Source organism: Geotrypetes seraphini, chromosome 2 (assembly GCF_902459505.1).
Source record: "Geotrypetes seraphini chromosome 2, aGeoSer1.1, whole genome shotgun sequence".
Classification (NCBI taxonomy): Eukaryota; Metazoa; Chordata; class Amphibia; order Gymnophiona; family Dermophiidae; genus Geotrypetes; species Geotrypetes seraphini.
In genome coordinates this window covers 136,735,733-136,756,532 of record NC_047085.1, presented here as the reverse complement: position 1 = coordinate 136,756,532, position 20,800 = coordinate 136,735,733, and the positions used below count along the sequence as shown (strand labels likewise).

At 47.4% G+C, this 20,800-nt stretch overlaps 1 protein-coding gene across 3 annotated transcripts in view; it reads right to left on the bottom strand.

Annotated features, from left to right (window-relative positions):
• Nucleotides 1-20,800, bottom strand: part of SS18 (SS18 subunit of BAF chromatin remodeling complex) — a 145,534-nt gene that overhangs the window by 33,382 nt on the left and 91,352 nt on the right. For 2 of the 3 annotated variants that reach the window (XM_033933823.1, XM_033933822.1), the window contains exons 7-9: nt 13,810-13,914; nt 3,570-3,662; nt 2,560-2,679 (exon numbers count right to left, since the gene is read on the bottom strand). In XM_033933823.1, the coding sequence (XP_033789714.1) occupies nt 2,560-2,679; nt 3,570-3,662; nt 13,810-13,914 (318 nt within the window). The remainder of the gene's footprint in view (nt 1-2,559; nt 2,680-3,569; nt 3,663-13,809; nt 13,915-20,800) is intronic. The other variant, XM_033933824.1, reaches the window with a different exon arrangement.

The window sequence follows — 20,800 nt, the reverse complement described above, 5'->3', positions numbered from 1 at the left end:
ATTACTCTGTTGCCAGAGACTGCTGACTGTTTCTCACACTGACAGACCTGTTGGCTGATAGTCTTGGAGAAATTCTTGACAAGAAGAAAAGAGTGTGTGCGTGAGGGAGGAGGAGTCAATACCCTTAATCTCTCTCAGAAATATAACACGTTGGCCTATGGCAGTCTGCAATCACTCTGCTTCCAGGTTATAGTGTAAGCATGGGTTAAAAATACTTAAGTGATAGCAGTAGGACCTACAGCAGTCTTTTGCTTTAGTTAGCCACCTTTTTTTATATATTACATCTATGATCTTTTTTCCTCCCTCCTCTTCTCTCTTCCATTGAGGTTTACTCACCTCACTCCTCTACCAGATACTCAGCGCTACCACCTGTACAGCAGAGGTAGCCGGCGAGTCGATGTAGTGCCCGTAGTGGGAGCGACTTATTTTACAGGCGATTCTCAGCATAATAGCATGTAAATTATATACACACTATCTGTGCAGAGAATCAATGGTAAAGAGCAGGAGGAACTGTGCCTAGCGATTGCTCAGAAGAGCATCACTAAGCACAGCAACTCCCTCCTGTCAAACCTGCTCTCCCTCTCCTGATCAACTGAGCCACAGGTCTCCACAAGTCCTGCCGGCTCAGTTGATTAACCAGTAGGGAGAGCAGCAAAAAGAAGAGCATCTCCTCCCCACAATACCCCCTTTGCCCACTGCTGCCCGAACCCGCACAACACACTTAATAAGATCGTCAGGAGGGATGACCACTCCCTCCTGCTGCTGCCACTGAGATCCTCTACCGCTGCCCTCACCGCCACCCCCCCCTGACACTCCCAGCAAGAAGGATGCCCACCCCTTCCTGCCGCAGGTGATTCCCACCCCCATCCCCTACAGGAGGGATACCCACTTCCTCCCACCGCAGGTGATTCTCCCCCCAGCAGGAGAAATGCTCACTCCTTCCTACCATTGATGATTCCCCCTCCCTCCCCCCCCCCCCGACAGGAGGGATGCCCACTCCCTCCCGCCAGTAGGCCCACCTTTTCAAAGTGGCAGGCCTTTCCCTTCCCGGTACATCCTTGAATGGAGGGGCCTAAGGTGCTGACTGGTCCAGGTGCTTAAGGCCCCTCCTATGTGCGTACCTTCTGCCGGCGGGTGGGGGTCTGAGCTGTCAAGCCTTACTTTCCTGTCAGTGCCTGAGACAATCAGCACTCAGGCACTGACCAGAAAGTAAGGCAATGACAGCTTAGACCCTGTTGTAAAATTTTGGCCACAAATGCGGCACAACAAGGTTAGGAAATCAACTGGCGATGATAGAGAATCGCCCAGAGTGCTCCTTTAAATGTTGATGTGCCCATTTTACTACTATTTTAATATTAATGACCTCGTATTACATTTGCATGGCAGAGTTGGAGACTGCTAGGAAGCTTGGAAAAAGCCGTTCTGATAACTGGCCGGTAAAATACTAGCACACTAAACCGGCTGGAACCGGTTAAGAGCACGGTGTTTTGAGAATCCTGCTCTCAGTGTTTCTCTGCTGACTGCACTGCTACAAAATCCACTTCAGCTAGTCTGAGAAGGCACGGCCATTGGTCCAACAGCTGAATAACACTGACATTTAAGATGGCATCATGATACCAGCTGCTACTGCCAACTAATAACTAGATCACCAATCCTATTATCTTGCCTTTGGATATTGGCTTGCTACTCTGTGCTCTGGACTACTTAGGCTCATCCTGGCTCAGAATGCAACTGAGGTGGGATGGAGTACCTGCGTCTAGCCATTCCTGTGGAGAGCTTATCTTGGAGGGAAGTACAAGGCTAGGGAAAAGGAGTTCTAGAAAAAAACTAGAGCATGCTGCCACTACAGTTAACATTACATTCTTATGAGGGAAGAAAATCTGCTGTCAGAAGTTTTGCATATATATCAAAATGCAACTAAGAGAATCTAAATAAATGAGAATGTACAAGAGAAAAGAAAACTGTTATATAAGTTTCACATATTTCAAATGTTGAAATACAAAGAAAATTCTAGAACATTTTTTAAACAGAAAATTCTAGAACAAGGGATCATGATGACAGATTTGAAGGTTATAGATTTGAGATTATGAGGAAGTATTTCTTCATAGAAAGTGTGATTGCTAAATGCAACAGCCTGTCAATGAAGGAAACATAACTCAAGAAAGCACAGAAAAAGTACAGAGGAATCTTAGCAATAAGTAGACATGAGTGAAATGAGGATGTATAAGTATTACAACAAAAGGGTAAAGAGGAGGCAAAATAGTGCTTTTGGTGTTATAACTAAATTAAAATATGGACATAAAAATATTACAGTATGATAGTACTTTTGCACGGTGAGTGGAGGAGAAAACTTAATGGTTAGTACAGTGAGAACCATGGGAACTGGGTTTGATTCCCACTGCAGCTACTTATGACTTGGGCAAATCACTTAACCCTCCATTGTCCCAAGTACAAAATAAGTACCTATATATAATATATAAATCACTTTGACTGGAACCACTGAAATGTGATGTATCAAATCCCATCCCTTTTCCATTCTCCCCGCCCCCCATCACTTACCATAACCCTGTTGCTGCCCTGGATAACCTTGCTGGCCTGGGTACTGCTGCTGCTGTGGTGGGTAACCCTGTTGTTGAGGTGGTCCTTGATAGGCATCCTGCTGACCATACTGTGAATTTCCTGCAAGATGATTGGAAAACAAAAAAAGCTAATTAAAAAATATATATATATATATTATGTCATGTCACATGCCTAGCGAAATACACAACCAACACCACAAGAAAAATTAAAACGGGGGAAAAAAGCAATCAATTTCAGAAGTTAAACAAAACAAACTGAACAGAAGGAATTCGGCCAGACATACTACAGTTAAAGTCAGTTTTGCAAGACTGAGGGCTCCTTTTACGAAGGTGCGCTAGCGTTTTTAACGCACGCACCGGATTAGCGCGAGCTAGCCGAAAAACTACCACCTGCTGAAGAGGAGGCGGTAGCAGCTAGCGCATGCAGCATTTTAGCGCGTGCTATTCCGTGCGTTAAGGCCCTAACGCGCCTTTGTAAAAGGAGCCCTGAGTTACAGAATTCTCAGCATCCCTGCCAAATGAGCACTACATTTACTGGAACGCCACAGTGAAAAGATGATGACTATGCTAAATAAAACTTAAAAGGACAAATTAAAAAAAACAACTACAAGAGCACAACCTAGCTACACAAGATCAGCAAGCTGTTTCCTAAAGGCACTATGTATATACCGCAGATGTAAAATATAACTGAAAAATGGATTTATGTTAGTTAATAATAAATTTCCCATAGAAAAAAATAGGTTATTTTAAAATGTTTTAGTCATTTTACTTGCGTTAGAAATGACAAACTGTAGTTATATATTTTAGGTGTATCTGCAAGTAGTGTTTTTGAATGCTTAAGGTCCTCTGCAATTTCCAAGATAGCCAGCAGCTAGTTTTTTGCATGGATATAACAGGTTGATTTTGTGCAAAAATCAATCTCTCAATCCTGAGTAGGGGGGCGTGGGAATTGATATGAGTGTGTGTATGTGTGTGAAGGTATATAGATACCTCCTTCGTAGTAGTGTTGTGAGGAATCCTCATAAGGCCTATCGTAGCCTTGTTCAGGATACGACGGTTGCTGATAACCGTAATCATTATGACCTACATCAATTCGACAAGAAACAGGAAGAAATGTTAATGGCCTTACGAGTGAAACTCCCTATATATATATATTTTTAAAAAAAGACTTCAATTTTCAGATAAAGAAGAAAAAAAAAAGATTCAACTGGCAGCAAATTAAAAAGGTTTTTGAATGCTATCAGCCCAAGAATTATCAATATGGTATTTTTCTACAGGGTGTTTACAACTGACATTCAAGAGCAGAACAGTACAGCAGTTTTTGAATCACCACAGAAATGGATGGTTTTAACCTTTTACAGTTTGTGAAGCTTAAAACAAAGCATTAAATGCTGATGAAAAGAAAAAAGCATTAGGCCTTTTACATGTAAATAATCAGTTTGAGGAAACAATTCCCATATTTTATCTAATACCTTCTCAGTGTGCCTTTAAATCATTAAAATAGGATAGCAGCTATGTACCATATTATAATGAAAAAAAAAAATAGCCTGACTTACCAAAGCTTTTCTCTTATTCTATATCTATGGGAAGATAAAGCTAAGTAAATCATGCTCTGAATCAAGTTCTTGATAAAGAGATGCTTCTATATAAAATTTCCCCCACATTTGTCCTAAAACATAGGTCTATAACCAATCCTCTAGAATGAGGCTTGCGGAAAACAAGTACCGTATTTTCACATAGATAACGCGCACCCGTGTAAAACGCGCACACGGGTATAGCGCGCAAAAAACACAAATTTATGTACAGAAATTTTTATATACCGCGCACACCCGTATACCGCGCATGCTGCCCGACTCTCCCGTCGCCGCCTGACTCTCCTTTCGCCCGCCCCGACTCTCCTCTGGCCACCCCGACTCTCCTTTCGCCCGCCCGACTCTCTTCTCCCCCTTGAAGTCCTGTCCCCACCCTGAAAGCCTGATGCCCCCCCCCGACGTCCGATTCACCCCCCCCAGGACCGCTCGCACCCCCACCCCGAAGGACCGCTCGCACGCACCCGCACCCCCACCCCGAAGGACCGCTCGCACGCACTCCCACCCGCACCCCCACCCTGAAGGACCGCTCGCACCCCCACAGCCTCCCGACCCCCCCATCATGTAGAAGCTCCTACCGGTGTCCTGCTGCTTCCTCTTAGCGGTCCCGACTCCCCGACACGATCGGGGCAAGAGGGAGCTCAAGCCCTCTTGCCCCAGCCAACCGCGGCACCCCTGACACGATCGGGGCAAGAGGGAGCTCAAGCCCTCTTGCCCCAGCCAACCGCGGCACCCCCGACACGATCGGGGCAAAAGGGAGCCCAAGCCCTCTTGCCCCGCCGACTCCCCAACTCCCCGACAATATCAGGCCAGGAGGGAGCCCAAGTCCTCCTGGCTCTTGCGACCCCCCCCCCGCTAGTTGTTCGGGCCAGGAGGGAGCCCAAACCCTCCTGGCCACGGCGACCCCCTACCCCCACTACATTACGGGCAGGAGGGATCCCAGGCCCTCCTGCCCTCGACGCAAACCCCCCTCCCTCCAACGACCGCCCCCCCCAAGAACCTCTGACCGCCCCCCAGCCGACCCTCGACCCCCCTGGCCGACCCCCACGACACCCCCACCCCCCTTCCCCGTACCTTTGTATAGTTGGCCGGACAGACGGGAGCCAAACCCGCCTGTCCGGCAGGCAGCCAACGATGGAATGAGGCCGGATTGGCCCATCCGTCCCAAAGCTCCGCCTACTGGTGGGGCCTAAGGCGCCTGGGCCAATCAGAATAGGCCCGGGTGCCTTAGGTCCCTCCTGGGGGCGGGGCCTTGGGCACATGGTCGGGTTGAGCCCATGTGCCTCAGGCCCCGCCCCCAGGTGGGACCTAAGGCTCCCGGGCCTATTCTGATTGGCCCAGGCGCCTTAGGCCCCACCAGTAAGCGGAGCTTTGGGACGGATGGGCCAATCCGCCCTCATTCCGTCGTTGGCTGCCTGCCGGACAGGCGGGTTTGGCTCCCGTCTGTCCAGCCAACTATACAAAGGTATGGGGAAGGGGGGTGGGGGTGTCGTGGGGGTCGGCCAGAGGGGTCGCGGGTCGGCTGGGGGGGCGGTCGGAGGTTCTTGGGGGGGCGGTCGTTGGGGGGAGGGGGGTTTGCGTCTTGGGCAGGAGGGCCTGGGATCCCTCCTGCCCGTAATGTAGTGCGGGGTGGGGGTAGGGGGGTCACCGTGGCCAGGAGGGTTTGGGCTCCCTCCTGGCCCGAACAACTAGCGGGGGGGGGGGGGGGGTCGCCAGGGCCAGGAGGGTTTGGGCTCCCTCCTGGCCCGATATTGTCGGGGAGTTGGGGAGTCGGCGGGGAAAGAGGGCTTGGGCTCCCTTTTGCCCCGATCGTGTCGGGGACTCAGGGGGGCAAGAGGGCTTGAGCTCCCTCTTGCCCCGATCGTGTCGGGGGTGCCGCGGTTGGCTTGGGCAAGAGGGCTTGAGCTCCCTCTTGCCCCGATCGTGTCGGGACCGCCAAGAGGAAGCAGCAGGACACCGGTAGGAGCTTCTACATGATGGGGGGGGTCGGGAGGCTGTGGGGGTGCGAGCGGTCCTTCAGGGTGGGGGTGAGGGTGCGGGTAGGAGTGCGTGCGAGCGGTCCTTCGGGGTGGGGGTGCGAGCGGTCCTGCGGGGGGGGGGGGTGAATCAGACGTGGGGGGGGGGGAACTATGTAAAAAAAAATTTTGTACAACGCGCTCACGCATATAACGCGCAAGGGTGTGCGCGGTACGTAAAAACCACGTATAACGCGCGCGTTATATGCGAGAAAATACGGTAAACATGTTCACTGTCCTGGGAGCACCAGAGGAGATTCTCTAAGCACAGAAACAGGGTGTCTAAGAATTTTAGCTTGTATTTGTTAATTGCACTCCAGTGGTATGGGTGACTAAATGCTCACCCAGCCAGAAGGTAGAGGGAGAAGGGACCACATGCTACATCGCTTTGTGGGAATACTCTGAATAATCAATTAGTCACTTTCTTGGCATTGAAAGATGAAGATTAAATCCAGTATAACTGGACAGATTTAAAGATGTATGAATAAAACATAGACATTCATTTGCTGTTTCAAAAACTATAACCTGAAATATCCACTTGAAAAAGCTACAAAGTTATATGAACATCTTTATTACAAGCCTCAAATCACTATGCATGTGGAGAACCCAGTTTTATACTGGGAAGCAGCGAAGGCGGTCCTTCAGGGAGTTATTATTAGTTATGTCAGCCGGGTGCAGAAGAAGCGTGATAGGGAGATGTTTCATTTGTCAGGATAGCTGATGAGAGCGCAGTGTGCTTTTGGTCTTCACCCTACTTCAAGTAACAAGCAGAGTTTGCTCTCTTTGCAGATGGCGGTCAATGAGATCTTACATCAACAGGCAACTAAGTCGCTCGCTTATATGTTTACGGTAATAAGAGGGGGAAACTTTTGGCCCGTTTGGTCTCGCAACAGGAGAGCCGTAAGAAGATTTTGCATCTTGCTACTGCAGAGTCCGGACGGGTCACTAGTGATACTGATATATGTGATGTCTTTTGACGTTTTTATGCTCTATGCTCCACCTCCGGCTTTGAGGCTTCCTGGGGAACTCTACTTGGATGGACTTGCTTTCCCTTGTCTTACTGAAGAGCAGAATGCCTGGTTGAACGCGCCTGTTGAGGCCGGAGATGTGGAACTTGCTATCGCACAAAGTCCTACTTTGAAAGCCCCTGGGGTCGATGGTTATAGAACCGAATTCTATAAACTTCTGAAGCCTGAAATTGTGTCGCCGCTGGCTAAGCTCTGATTATTGTTCTTCCGAAACCCAGGAGAGATCCTACTATCCCGGAATCTTATAGACCTATTTCGTTACTTAATTTTGATGTCAAACTTTTGGTGAAGATTCTGGCTAACCGATTGTCCCGGGTGTTACCTCTTCTTCTTCACGAGTCTCAGGTCGGTTTTGTTCAGGGTCGCTCGGTGGCAAAAAACTTGCGCAAAATTTTAACATCCTTGGCCTATAGCTCGAGAGTCGCGGCGCTTTCTCTTCTTATTAATTTTGATGCTGAGAAGGAATTCGACCGCGCTCGCTGGGATTTCTTCTTTGCTACTCTGGCTAAATATGATTTTCAGGGCCGTTTTGTCTTGGCAATCCGTGCACTCTATGCTATTCTCCAAGCTGCTCTGTAGGTAAATGGTTGTCGCTCTTCTTTATTTGAGATCCATATAGGAACCAGCCAGGGGTATCCTTTGTCCCCTTTATTGTTCGTATTGGCGCTTGACCCCCCTCCTCCGTGATGTCTATTCGAATCCAGCTATTCAGGGTGTTCAGTTAGAGGCTCAGAACTTTATAATTGCTGCTTTCGCGGATGATTTTTTGGCTTTTCTGATGGACCCTTATCCTTCTTTGCAGGCTCTTTTGGAGACTATTAGAGAATATGGAGACTGCGCTGGTTTCTGTTTGAATCTGATCAAATCTGAGGCCTTGACTTCCTCCCCAGCCTTGAAGGTTCAGTGGGGCGCTTCCTTTCCTTTACGATGGACCCCCGGGCTCCTTTCGGTATTTGGGGGGATCTATCTTTCGGTCTCCATGACTCAGCTTTATTCGCTTAATATTCCTAAGCTTTTGGCTGATACTAGGGTCCAACTTGAGGCCTGGGGTGACCTCCCTCTGACCCTGATGGGCCGTATATCTTTAATTCGCATGGTGATTTTTCCACGTTGGCTGTATGTGTTACAAACTTTGCCACTTTGTTTGTTGAAGAAGGATCTTACACGTCTGCACCATTTATTGTCCCGTTTTTGCTGGAATTTGCATAAACCGAAAGTTCGCTTTCAATATTTGGTGGGTGGCTGGAAACAGGCGGGCCTCAGACTTCCCGATTTTGGCCTTTACAATGAAGCCTGTTTACTGGCATCTGAAAGACTGGTTGCTGGGAGAACATCAGCATACTCCTTTGGATTTTGAACGTGCATTTTATGATCCTCATTCTTTGTATAGTCTCTTACATTTACCTACTAAGAAGCTTCCCACTGAGTTCCGTGCGTGTGTTCTTTTGAAATCTATGCGCGCTGTGTGGTGGAGCTTGATTGGCAGATTGGGAGGGGACCCGCATGTATCAAATCAACTTCCCCTCCGTGAGAACTTGGCCTTTCCTCCGGGCCGGGATAACCCTGCTTTTCTCAGCTGGGCTACTCGCGGATTTCGTCTCGTGGAACATCTGTTGACTGAGGAGGGCTGTTTGAAACCTCTTGCTGCTTTTGGGGATCGCTTGGGTGGGTGCTGGGATGATACTTTTGCCTATTGTCAAGTGAAGCATTATATTCTTTCTCTTCCGCAGGATCGGCTTGCTCTACCGATGGGGGTGCGTCTTTGGGCTTTTTTTGAAGGGGTGGTGGTTCATTCTACTTCAGTGTCAGCATTGTATAGGGCCTTATTGGAGCTTACGGGCCCTAAAGAGGTATCGCATCTTCGAGAGAGCTGGGGTCATGAACTTCGCATCAATCTTAGTGCTTGGGATATTTTGCGAGCCCTGTGGGGGGTCCCTAGCTTGATATCGGGAGCAGTGTATCGCAAGTGTTATGTCAGAGTGATCTATAGGGCCTATTATACTCAAGTCCAATTGCATAAAATAGGAGATACTGACTCCCCCCATGCCTGAAATGTGGCTGGGATCCCAATACTTTAGCTCATTCCTTTTGGGATTGTTAGACTATACAAGTTTTTTGGAAGTCTATCGTTCATTACTTCCGAGGCTTATTTTTGAGAACAATTGTGGGTACAGTGGAGCAGTTGGTTCTTGATCTGCCTGGGGGCTTTTCGTGGCCTTCCTAAGGGGGGGTCCCCTCTGGTGTCGTAAGGTGTGTTTTCTTGCTCACAAATGTATTTTGCAATCCTGGACTGTTTCTGAGCTTCCCTCTTTTTGGACCTGGAGAGCTCTGGTGCATACTTTGGCCACGTGGAAGGCCTGAGAGGCCGTTGGTCGCCCTCATCACCAACGTCATTTTATGCTTGTATGGGGAGTCCATTTGGACTCCTTATCTCCTAAAGGTCGCAGTTTCCTTTTGAATCCTCTTGCTTAGCCTTGTTGAGGTTCATCGTGCTACTGTTTTGAAGAAGATATGTCAGTCTCGTAGTCGGCGGGGTTCAGATGGGAGGGAGAGATGGAAGGGTCAGCGGGGATTCGGCTGCGTGATGATGGGGGATGGGAGGGAGGGATATAAAGATGCTGCATGGGGGGATGGGAGGAAGGGAGGGATAGAAGCTGTACAAGGGTTCTGCTGCACAAGGGATGAGAGGGAGGGATAGAAAGATACTGTGCAAAGGTTCTGCTGCACGGGGGGATGGGAGGGAGGCAGGGAAGGATAGAAAGATGCTGCAGAGGGAAGGCACAACGGGATTGGTGAGAGGGGAGGAAAGATGCTGCAAATGTGGGGGAAAAGAAAGGAAAGAGGAAGAATTGTGGTGGAGAGGAAAGGAGAGATTATCATTGTACATGAAAAAAAAAATAAGATCTACCCTGAAAACAAGACCATATAAGACAGTAAATTAATATAAGGCAATGTTTTATTTTTGGGGAAACACGGGTATTATACACATTTTTCACATTCTGTCAACAATAATTTAGGAACACAGTAAAGTAGAAGTTTCACAGATCTACACAATATATGTTATGCTTTCAATGTGAAAAATCAATGATAAATTTGTTCAAAAAGTAATTTATCATAAAAAAACAAAAGGTCTCAATTGTATATCTTTATTAAAGCAAACCCAAATTAGCTCCAGTTCCAAAAATTGCCATAATAAGGCCCCGATTAAATACAGCCCACCTGAATACAACTGAAGAATCAGTTTGTGTATAAAGTGAATTTAAAAAGGCCTAAACATGTCAAACATGGAGTTTAAAAAGAAAAAAAAACATGAGAAGTTATTTCTAAAGTACAGATTGAAAGAAGGCTGTAAAATTTCAATATCACCACTGTAGAGTGGAAACAGCATGATTTCCAAAAGTCAGTAGGAAGGGTGCTGTGAGGCCTAAGATTATATTAAAACAGGAGTCTGCAAACTGCAGCCCTAACAGTTAATTTTTCTTGGTTTTCATGTCCTGACCACATAACTCCTTCCTCCCCCCCCCCCCCCAACGAGGCAGCAACAGAGGTAGCAACGCTAGCAAAATTCAATGATTTTCCCAACCAAAAATGAAAAAATGAAAGTGGTTTAGCAGGGCAACAAATAGAGCAAATCCTAGGCCCCTCACCACGGGCCCTTACAGTGATTTTAAATATCCTGTGTCACTTCTCTTAAAAAATTCCTAGATAACGGCTTAAAAACTACAAGAGACTCTGGCAGTCACTGGGGAAAATGTTGACTTAATTTAAAGATTAATCCACAAACAGGGGCCGTAAGGGAGTGGGGCAGGAAGGAAAAGCTCTTGATGCTGTTGCATAGGTAACATAGTAGATGACAGCAGATAAAGACCCGAATGGTCCATCCAGTCTGCCCAACCTGATTCAATTTAAATTTTTAAATTTTTTTCTTAGCTATTTCTGGGCAAGAATCCAAAGCTCTACCCGGTACTGTGTTTGGGTTCCAACTGCCGAAATCTCCGTCAAAACCTACTCCAGCCCATCTACACCCTCCCAACCAATGAAGCCCTCCCCAGCCCATCCCCCACCAAACGGCCATACACAGACACAAACCGTGCAAGTCTGCCCAGTACTGGCCTTAGTTCAATATTTAATATTATTTTCTGATTCTAGATCCTCTGTGTTCATCCCATGCTTCTTTGAACTCAGTCACAGTTTTACTCTCCACCACCTCTCTTGGGAGCCCATTCCAGGCATCCACCACCCTCTCCGTAAAGTAGAATTTCCTAACATTGCCTTTGAATCTACCACCCCTCAACCTCAAATTATGTCCTCTGGTTTTAAAGAAGCAGAATCTGGTATGCACATGGGAGGTGGTTTTTATGCTCTGATGTAACCAAAACTGATTTTTTTGTTTGTTTCAATGATAGGCACAATGTGGCATAATACAAACACAGCACACTATCCTGATGATACCATCACTAGAGTGAAAGCATGGTAGAGACAGTACTATGTTGGGGATATGTAATGCAGCTGTGGGGTCAGGGAAGATTGAGGGAAGAATGGATGATTCAAAATGCAGGCAGATCCTGAAGAAACACATGCTCCAATCAGTCACAGATCTGCAACTGGACAGAAGATTCATTTTTCAGAATCATTAAGCAAAAGCAACAATGGCTCAGCAAGAAAAATTGAAGGCTCCTGAATGGATCTGTCAAAGCCTGGACCCAAATCTATGGCAAAATGAAGACTACATACCACAAATGATCCTTAGCTTACTTCACAGACTGAGTTATTCTGCTAAGAAATGGCAAATCCTGCACCATCCCATTGTGCAAAATTGATAAGAGACTCAAATAACTCATAGCTATTATTGCTGCAAAAGGAGCTTCCACCATGTACTGAGCCTAGGATTAGGAGCTAGATTCACTTACCTTCCCGATCGTGTCCAATCCGTGGCAGGCTGACAAATTCTCAACACGTCCTCATGCAAATGGGGGCGATTGTAGGCATGCCCTCCTCCACCCCGCACCGACCGCTCTCCAGTGATCCTGACGCAAGCGCAGATCATCTCCTTTGCCTACAGATAGTCTGCACATGCTCACCGAGAAGATAGAGCTTGAAACTTTTTTTTTTTTTGTTATCAAAAAGCTGGAAACTTTCACGAGCCCGTGGTTTTAATCCGCGGGTTGAAAGCGGGGCTGCACCGTGGGTTAAAACCATGGAGTTCGGGCAGAAAGCAGGAGATCGGGGCAGAGAGCAGGAGAATCGGGGCAGAGAGCAGGGTTTTTTAAACAAGCAACTGGTCCTCAGCAGTTGCTTGTTTTTTTTGATCGGGCAGCCCGGTCGGTGTTGCTGAAATTGTTTTGTGAATTGCATCCTTCCTACTTTGCTTGCCGTTCCACGTCATTTGCATGCACGGATCAGATCGGTGGATGATCGGCACCGAGGTTAGTGAATCGGGTCAGAGGAAAATAGGGTAGGTACACGATCGCAAACACAGTCGGTAGGCTTAGTAAATCTAGCCCTAAGACTTTTTAGTTTTTTATTCTTAACAACTCACCCTCAAATTCTATATAAGGTGCCTAAAAAATGGACATCAACTAGAATGGTGCTTAGTATGATTCTATAAAAGGCACTTACCCGTTCGCATGACTAATATTTAGGCACACAAACATACATATATATATATATATAAACCAGGCCTAAATACCTGTGTTTTAAGATGTGTGCATAATCGGCATATTCTATAACAGTGCACCTAACTTCAAAGCCCACAATCTGCCCATGCTCCTCCCCTGACCATGCCCCCCCCCTTTGAGATTCACACACTAGAATTTACACTACCACTTTATAGAATGCACTTAGAAAGTTGTGAGCATAATTTCTAATTAGTGCCAATTAGCATCAATTATTAACGGCCAATTATCAGCACCGATTAGCTTATTAAACAATTAAGTTGCACATGCAACTTATGTCGTACTATATAGAATCTGGGCTTTACTGAATATTTCTACCATTTCTAATGTTGAAAATAGAGTGGGTATTCTTTAGATCAATGAATAAGCTTCTAAATTAAAGAATTTTCAATTATTTATTTACTCAATTTTTTAGCCCATCCTCCCAAAAGAGCCCAGAACGGGTTCCAAAATTCACATACATAATATCATATAACAATAAAATGACAAAAAACATACACTCTAGCATAAATTAAAATTTGATTTTCAAAGCTTACAATATATTAAAGACCTGTTCAATAAAAAAGGGTCAAAATCCACAAATTTAACATAAAAAATAATTACAGAATGTGAAAAATATGCAAGGGACACAAGGCACAGTAAATGGCTATGGGTCCTTTTACTAAGGTGCGCTAGCCATTTTAGCGTGTGCTAAAACGGCTACGCACCTTAGTAAAAGGATCCCTATGTCTCTTTATAAGTTATTTACTATCAGATAAGACTATAAAAAACTGTATAAAAACAGCATGACTTTAATTTTTTCCCCTCCACTTATGAAAGTTTTCATAAAGAATATGTAGTTCCCTTCATACTCCACTAGTCTGAGTAACATCAAGAATAATCAAGGCATGGGAAATGGAAAAGTTAATATTATAAGAGATTACCGTCAGGATAATATTGCTGATTCATGCCTTCTGGAGGACCTTGTCCACCATGACTGTATTGGTCCCCATAATAGTCTTCTTGGCCTGAATACTGCTGTGGGGGGCCTGAAAATCCACAATCAGTTCAGATGTTAATACATTAGCACTAAACTGGTTAATAAATGAGAAAACAATCTCTGATGAAATTACGAGAAATAAAACTCACACATCCCTAGCTTCATCTCCCCATTATTCCAACAAGATATTCCATTAACCTTTTCTCACTTTATATAGCAAATGTTTTCTTTAACTTTGTACATGAAAAATCATTTAAAATTTTCCTTATATTTAGGTACTGTCTAGCACATTCAGCCGATTTATAATTTAAAATTAAGCAATAGGTCTCAATTTTAAATACAGTGGTACCTTGGTTTACGAGCATAATTCGTTCCAGAAGCATGCTCTTAAACCAAAACACTCGTATATCAAAGCAACTTTTCCCATAAGAGTTAGTGTAAACTTGAACAATTCGTTCCACATCCCCAAAAACTTAATTACCATTAGGGACGCCTCCACCGCTGCCTCTGCCATCCACACGGCTCCTCCAATTCTCCTCCTCTGCTGCTGTTCGCTGCCTCTCACTGCGAGTGGTGCTCGCTAAGCAAACACCGCCACCGCCGCCACAGAGCCCGACTGGACACTGTTGGCTCTGCCGCTCCCGGACGCTGCACCCCCCCCCCCCCCCGGATGCCACTACCCCCTCTGCTTGGACTCTCAAGTGCTGGCTCACTCCTGCCGGACGCACCCCGACTCCCATGCTCCACCCGAGGCCACCGGCGCTGTTATCGCCTCTTCCCCCCCCTCCCTGACTGGTCCTGTCCTTACCCCTACACCGCTGATGATAAAAGTGCCTGCCGCCGGTCTGCTGCTGAGCCTTGAGCATCTGCGCATGATCAGGCCTTCTGATCTCACCCTCTCCGAGATTCTCATGAGAATCGTGTCGGGGAGTCGGGGGGGCAAGAGGCCTTGAGCTCCCTCTTGCCCCGATCGTGTCGGGGGTGCCGCGGTTGGCTGGGGCAAGAGGACTTGAGCTCCCTCTTGCCCCGATCGTGTCGGGGAGTCGGCAGGGCAAGAGGGCTTGATGTCAGAGAAAGAGCTGGACCGCTGGAAGAAGCAGCGCAGGCGCAGGGCTCACAGAAGGGCCGGGACCGCCAAGAGGAAGCAGCAGGACTCCGGTAGGAGCTTCTACATGATGGGGGGGGTCGGGAGGCTGTGGGGGTGCGGGTGGGAGTGCGTGCGAGCAGTCCTTCAGGATGGGGGTGCGAGCGGTCCTGTGAGGGGGGGGAAAATCGGACGTTGGGGGGGGGAACTATGCAAAAAAATTTTGTACAACGCGCTCATGCATATAACGCGCAAGGTTATGAACGGTTTGTAAAAACTGTGTATAACGCGCGCGTTATATGCGTGAAAATACGGTACTTCATTATGGAATTCTCTACCTCCTAATGTCTGCAACTTTTCCAGTTTTCACAAGCTTTTGAAAACTTGGACTTTAGAGCAGGCTTTTGCTGGATTATAAATTTATTCTTTTTTTAATATAATTTGCCAAATTTTGTTAATTTTCTAAGTTTTGCTAAATTTGTATCTTTTTGTTATCTAGCTAAATTTTTGTTAATTTTGCTAATTTGTAAACTGCTTTAAAACAATTATTTTGCTAAATATATCCTGAACAACCATTATGTTTCATTCCAATTTGGTGTCTTGTATTTTACAAGGCAGACAACAACATTAGAGTATGGTTAAGTGTATTGTGGTTGCCTTGTTTTCAATACGTCTGCAGATTTACCGTATATACTCGAATATAAACCAATCAGATTATAAACCGAGGTAACCTTTATCCCCCACAAAAAAGGGGGAAAAGGTTCACTCAAATATAAACCAGTGGATTTATATTCAATTGCCCTGCCTTGCACCCAGCTCTCCTTCCTTTCCTGTCCAGCTCTGCACCCAGTGTCTGATGCCCAGTGCAGGCCTCCCTTAAGCTCTGGTGGCTCAGTGATGAGCTAGGACAGGAGCAATCTGTCCAGCATCCTGTCCCAGCCAAATTTTAACCACCCTGCCTCCTGGACCCCTCTACAACATACTTTTTGAATCCTCATGGGCTAGTAGTGAAGCAGGGCAGAAGCGATATGAAAAAGGATCTGCAAAAGTTAGAGGAATGTTCTAATGCCTGGCAACTAAAATTCAATGCAAAGAAATGCAGAGTAATGCATTTGGGGATTAATAATAGGAAGGAACCGTATATGCTGGGAGGAGAGAAGCTGATATGCACGGACGGGGAGAGGGACCTTGGGGTTATAGTGTCCGAAGATCTAAAGGCGAAAAAACAGTGTGACAAGGCAGTGGCTGCTGCCAGAAGGATGCTGGGCTGTATAAAGAGAGGCGTGGTCAGTAGAAGGAAGAAGGTGTTGACGCCCCTGTACAGGTCATTGGTGAGGCCCCACTTGGAGTATTGTGTTCAGTTTTGGAGACCGTATCTGGCGAAAGACGTAAGAAGACTTGAGGCGGTCCAGAGGAGGGCGACGAAAATGATAGGAGGCTTGCGCCAGAAGACGTATGAGGAGAGACTGGAAGCCCTGAATATGTATACCCTAGAGGAAAGGAGAGACAGGGGAGATATGATTCAGACGTTCAAATACTTGAAGGGTATTAATGTAGAACAAAATCTTTTCCAGAGAAAGGAAAATGGTAAAACCAGAGGACATAATTTGAGGTTGAGGGGTGGTAGATTCAGGGGCAATGTTAGGAAATTCTACTTTACGGAGAGGGTAGTGGATGCCTGGAATGCGCTCCCGAGAGAGGTGGTGCCCAGAAATAGCTAAGAAGAAAAAATTAAAAAAAAAAAAAAAAAAATTTAAATTGAATCAGGTTGGGCAGACTGGATGGACCATTCGGGTCTTTATCTGCCGTCATCTACTATGTTACTATGATATTTCTTCGCTCCAGCCCCGTGCGGAACCGCAATCAGTAATGGCTATGTAAGTTCCCAGGGCAGTCTCATGAATTCTCACAGTCTCACGAGACTTCCCAGGGAACTCATGCAGCCATTCTGATTGTGGCTCTGCACGGAGCAGGAGCAAAGAAAGCAATGTTACTTACCGTAACAGTTGTTATCCAGGGACAGCAGGCAGCTATTCTCACTAGTAGGTGATGTCATCCGACAGAGCCCCGATACGGACGTCTCACAAGCATGTCTTGCTTGAAGAAACTTAGAAGTTTCGAGATGCCCGCACCGCGCATGCGCCAGTGCCTTCCCGCCCGATGGTTCGGGTGTGTCTCCTCAGTTCAGGTAGCTAGCAGAGAAGCCAACCCAGGGGAGGTGGGTGGGACGTGAGAATAGATGCCTGCTGTCCCTGGATAACAACTGTTACGGTAAGTAACATTGCTTTATCCCAGGACAAGCAGGCAGGTATTCTCACTAGTGGGTGACCTCCAAGCTAACCTCAATGGGATGGTGGGAGAGTTGGCAACTTAGGAGAATAAATTTTGTAACACTGGCCAAACTGTCCATCCCTTCTGGAGAAAGTATCCAGACAATAATGAGAGGTGAATGTATGAACCGAGGACCAAGTGGCAGCCTTACAAATCTCCTCAATCGGTGTCGATCGGAGGAAGGCTAAAGAAGCTGCCATTGCTCTGACCTTATGGGCTGTGACCTTATAGGGAAGGGGTAATCCAGCCTGGGCATAGCAGAAAGAGATACAAGCTGCCAACCAGTTGTAGATGGTGCGCTTTGTGACAGGGCGTCCCAACTTGTTTGGATCAAAGGAGACAAAAAGTTGAGGAGCAGTTCTGTGTGGTTTGGTGCGATCCAGGTAGAAAGCCAAAGCACATTTACAGTCCAGAGTGTGAAGAGCAGATTCTCCAGGATGAGAATGAGGCTTAGGGAAAAACACTGGAAGTACAATGGATTGGTTGAGATGAAATTCAGAAACCACTTTAGGTAGGAATTTAGGATGAGTGCGGAGGACCACCTTGTCTTGATGGAATACTGTGAAAGGCGGGTCCGCCACCAAGGCCTGAAGCTCACTGACCCTGCGAGTAGAAGTGAGGGCCACTAGGAAAACCACTTTCCAAGTGAGAAACTTGAGGGAAGCCTTGTTGAGAGGCTCAAAAGGAGGTTTCATAAGTCGAGAAAGGACAACATTGAGATCCCAAACCACTGGAGGCGGTTTGAGAGGAGGATTGACATGAAAAAGTCCTTTCATAAATCTGGAAACCACAGGATGAGCAGAGAGAGGTTTCCCCTTTAGAAGCTGATGGAAAGCTGCAATCACACTCAGGTGAACTCGTATAGAGGTTGACTTGAGACCAGACTGAGACAGGTGTAGAAGATAGTCCAACACAGAGGATAGAGAGGCTCGCCGAGGCTCCGTAGAGTTGGAATTACACCATGAAGAAAATCTAGTCCATTTTTGGGAGTAGCATTGACGAGTAGCAGGCTTCCTGGAAGCCTCCAAGACATCCCTCACCGCCTGGGAAAACTGGTGAGGAGTTATGTTGAGAGGAACCAAGCTGTCAGGTGGAGAGAGTGCAGGTTGGGATGAAGCAGTGATCCTTGATGTTGAGTAAGCAGTGAAGGAAACACTGGAAGAAGGACCGGCTCCCTGCTGCTGAGTTGAAGTAGAAGGGAGAACCAAGGTTCCCTGGGCCACCGAGGAGCTATCAGAATCATGGTGGCATGGTCGGACTTCAGCTTGACCAGAGTCTTTTGAATGAGAGGAATTGGAGGAAACGCATACAGAAAGCGATTCCCCCAATCCAGCAGGAAGGCATCTGCCTCGAGGCGATGAGGAGTGTAAATCCTGGAGCAAAACTGAGGCAGCTTGAAGTTGTGGGGAGCCGCAAAGAGGTCTATCTGAGGCGTCCCCCACTGTGCAAAGATCTGATGAAGGGGGTTGGAATGAAGAGTCCATTCGTGAGGCTGGAGTAGACGACTCGAGTTGTCTGCCAAGACATTGTCCTTCCCCTGAATGTAGACAGCCTTGAGGAAGGCATTGTGGCGAACCGCCCAATCCCAGACTTTGAGAGCTTCCTGGCAGAGGGAGGCCGAGCCCGTGCCCCCCTGCTTATTGACATAATACATGGCGACCTGATTATCCGTGCGAATGAGGATCACCATGTCGTGAAGCAGATGTTGAAACGCTTGAAGAGCATTGAAGATGGCTCTGAGCTCCAGAAGATTGATTTGATGGAGTCGGTCTGCACTGGTCCAGAATCCCTGAGTGCGAAGACCATCCAGATGTGCCCCCCAGGCATAGGTCGAGGAATCGGTCATGAGAACCTTCTGGTGGGGAGGAGTGTGAAACAGCAAACCTCTGGATAGATTCGAAGAGGTCATCCACCAAAGTAGAGACTGCCGAAGAGCAGGAGTGACGAGGATGTGTCAAGACAATGGATCTGACACCTGAGTCCATTGAGATGCCAGGTCCAATGCGGGATTCTGAGATGGAGTCTGGCAAACGGCGTCACATGAACTGTAGAGGCCATGTGCCCCAGGAGGACCATCATTTGTCTCGCTGAGATGGACTGGCGAGAAGACACAGACTGGCAGAGATGAAGAAGAGCCTCCATGCGCTGAGGAGGAAGGAATGCTCTGAGACGGATGGTATCCAGGACCGCCCCGATGAAGGGGAGCGACTGGGTAGGCTGCAGATGAGATTTGGGAAAGTTGATCTCGAAGCCCAAATTCTGTAGGAAGGAGATAGTGGCCAGGATCGCAGAGATGACCTCCGGGCCCGAGGGGGCCTTGATGAGCCAGTCGTCGAGGTAGGGAAAAACCTGAAGACCACTGCTCCGGAGTGCCACGGCCACCACCACCAGACACTTCGTGAAGACTCTGGGAGACGAGGATAGGCCGAAAGGAAGCACTCGATACTGCAGATGTAGATGTCCCACCCGAAATCTGAGATACTTGCGAGAGGCTGGATGAATGGGAATGTGAGTGTAGGCCTCCTTGAGATCCAGAGAGCACAACCAGTCGTTCTGCTCGAGGAGGGGATAAAGAGAAGCTAGGGTCAGCATGCGAAACCTCTCCTTGACCAAGAACTTGTTGAGGACCCTTAGATCCAGAATGGGTCGCAGGTTGCCCGTCTTCTTCGGAACAAGGAAGTACTGGGAGTAAAACCCCCGGTTGTGTTGGTCCACAGGGACCAGCTCGACGGCACGAAGCCGGAGCAAGGCCTGAGCTTCCTGAAGAAGAAGGGCGGTCTGAGTCAAGTTGGAAGGATACTCTTTTGGAGGGTGGTCCGGAGGGACCCAAAGGAATTGAAGAGAGTACCCTTCCCTGATGATAGTAAGGACCCAGAGGTCGGTTGTTATCGCCTCCCATCGATGACAAAAATGATGGAGCCGCCCCCCGATGGGAAAAACAGGGGGAGGCAGAACGAGACTGGTTATGCTCTCGAAGGGACAGTCAAAAAGGCTGAGGAGCCTTGGGGTCAGTGGACAGCTGAGGCTTTTGTTGAGCTTTCTGAGGAGGCTGCCATTTCGCAGGTTGCCTCGCAGGTGGAGCTTGCCTCGGTTGATAACGCCGTTGATATATTAAAGGCGGTCGAGAGGGTCGAGACTACTGAGGCTTAGGCTTCGGCCGAAGAATGGACTGAAAGGACTTTTCATGATCAGACAGTTTCTTCGTGACGGTCTCGATGGATTCGTCAAAAAGATCTGCCCCAGCACACGGGACGTTCGCCAGGCGGTCCTGAAGATTCGGATCCATGTCAATGGTCCGCAACCAGGCCAACCGGCGCATCGCCACAGAGCAGGCCGCCGCCCGGGCCGAGAGCTCGAAGGCATCATAGGAAGATTGCATCAACTGAAGTCGAAGCTGGGACAGCGAAGCAACCACTTCCTCAAACTCAAAACGAGCCTGGTATTCGACGTAGGGCGTAAACCTCTGAAGCACAGGAAGAAAAAATTCCAAATAGGTGGCAAAATGGAAATTATAATTCAG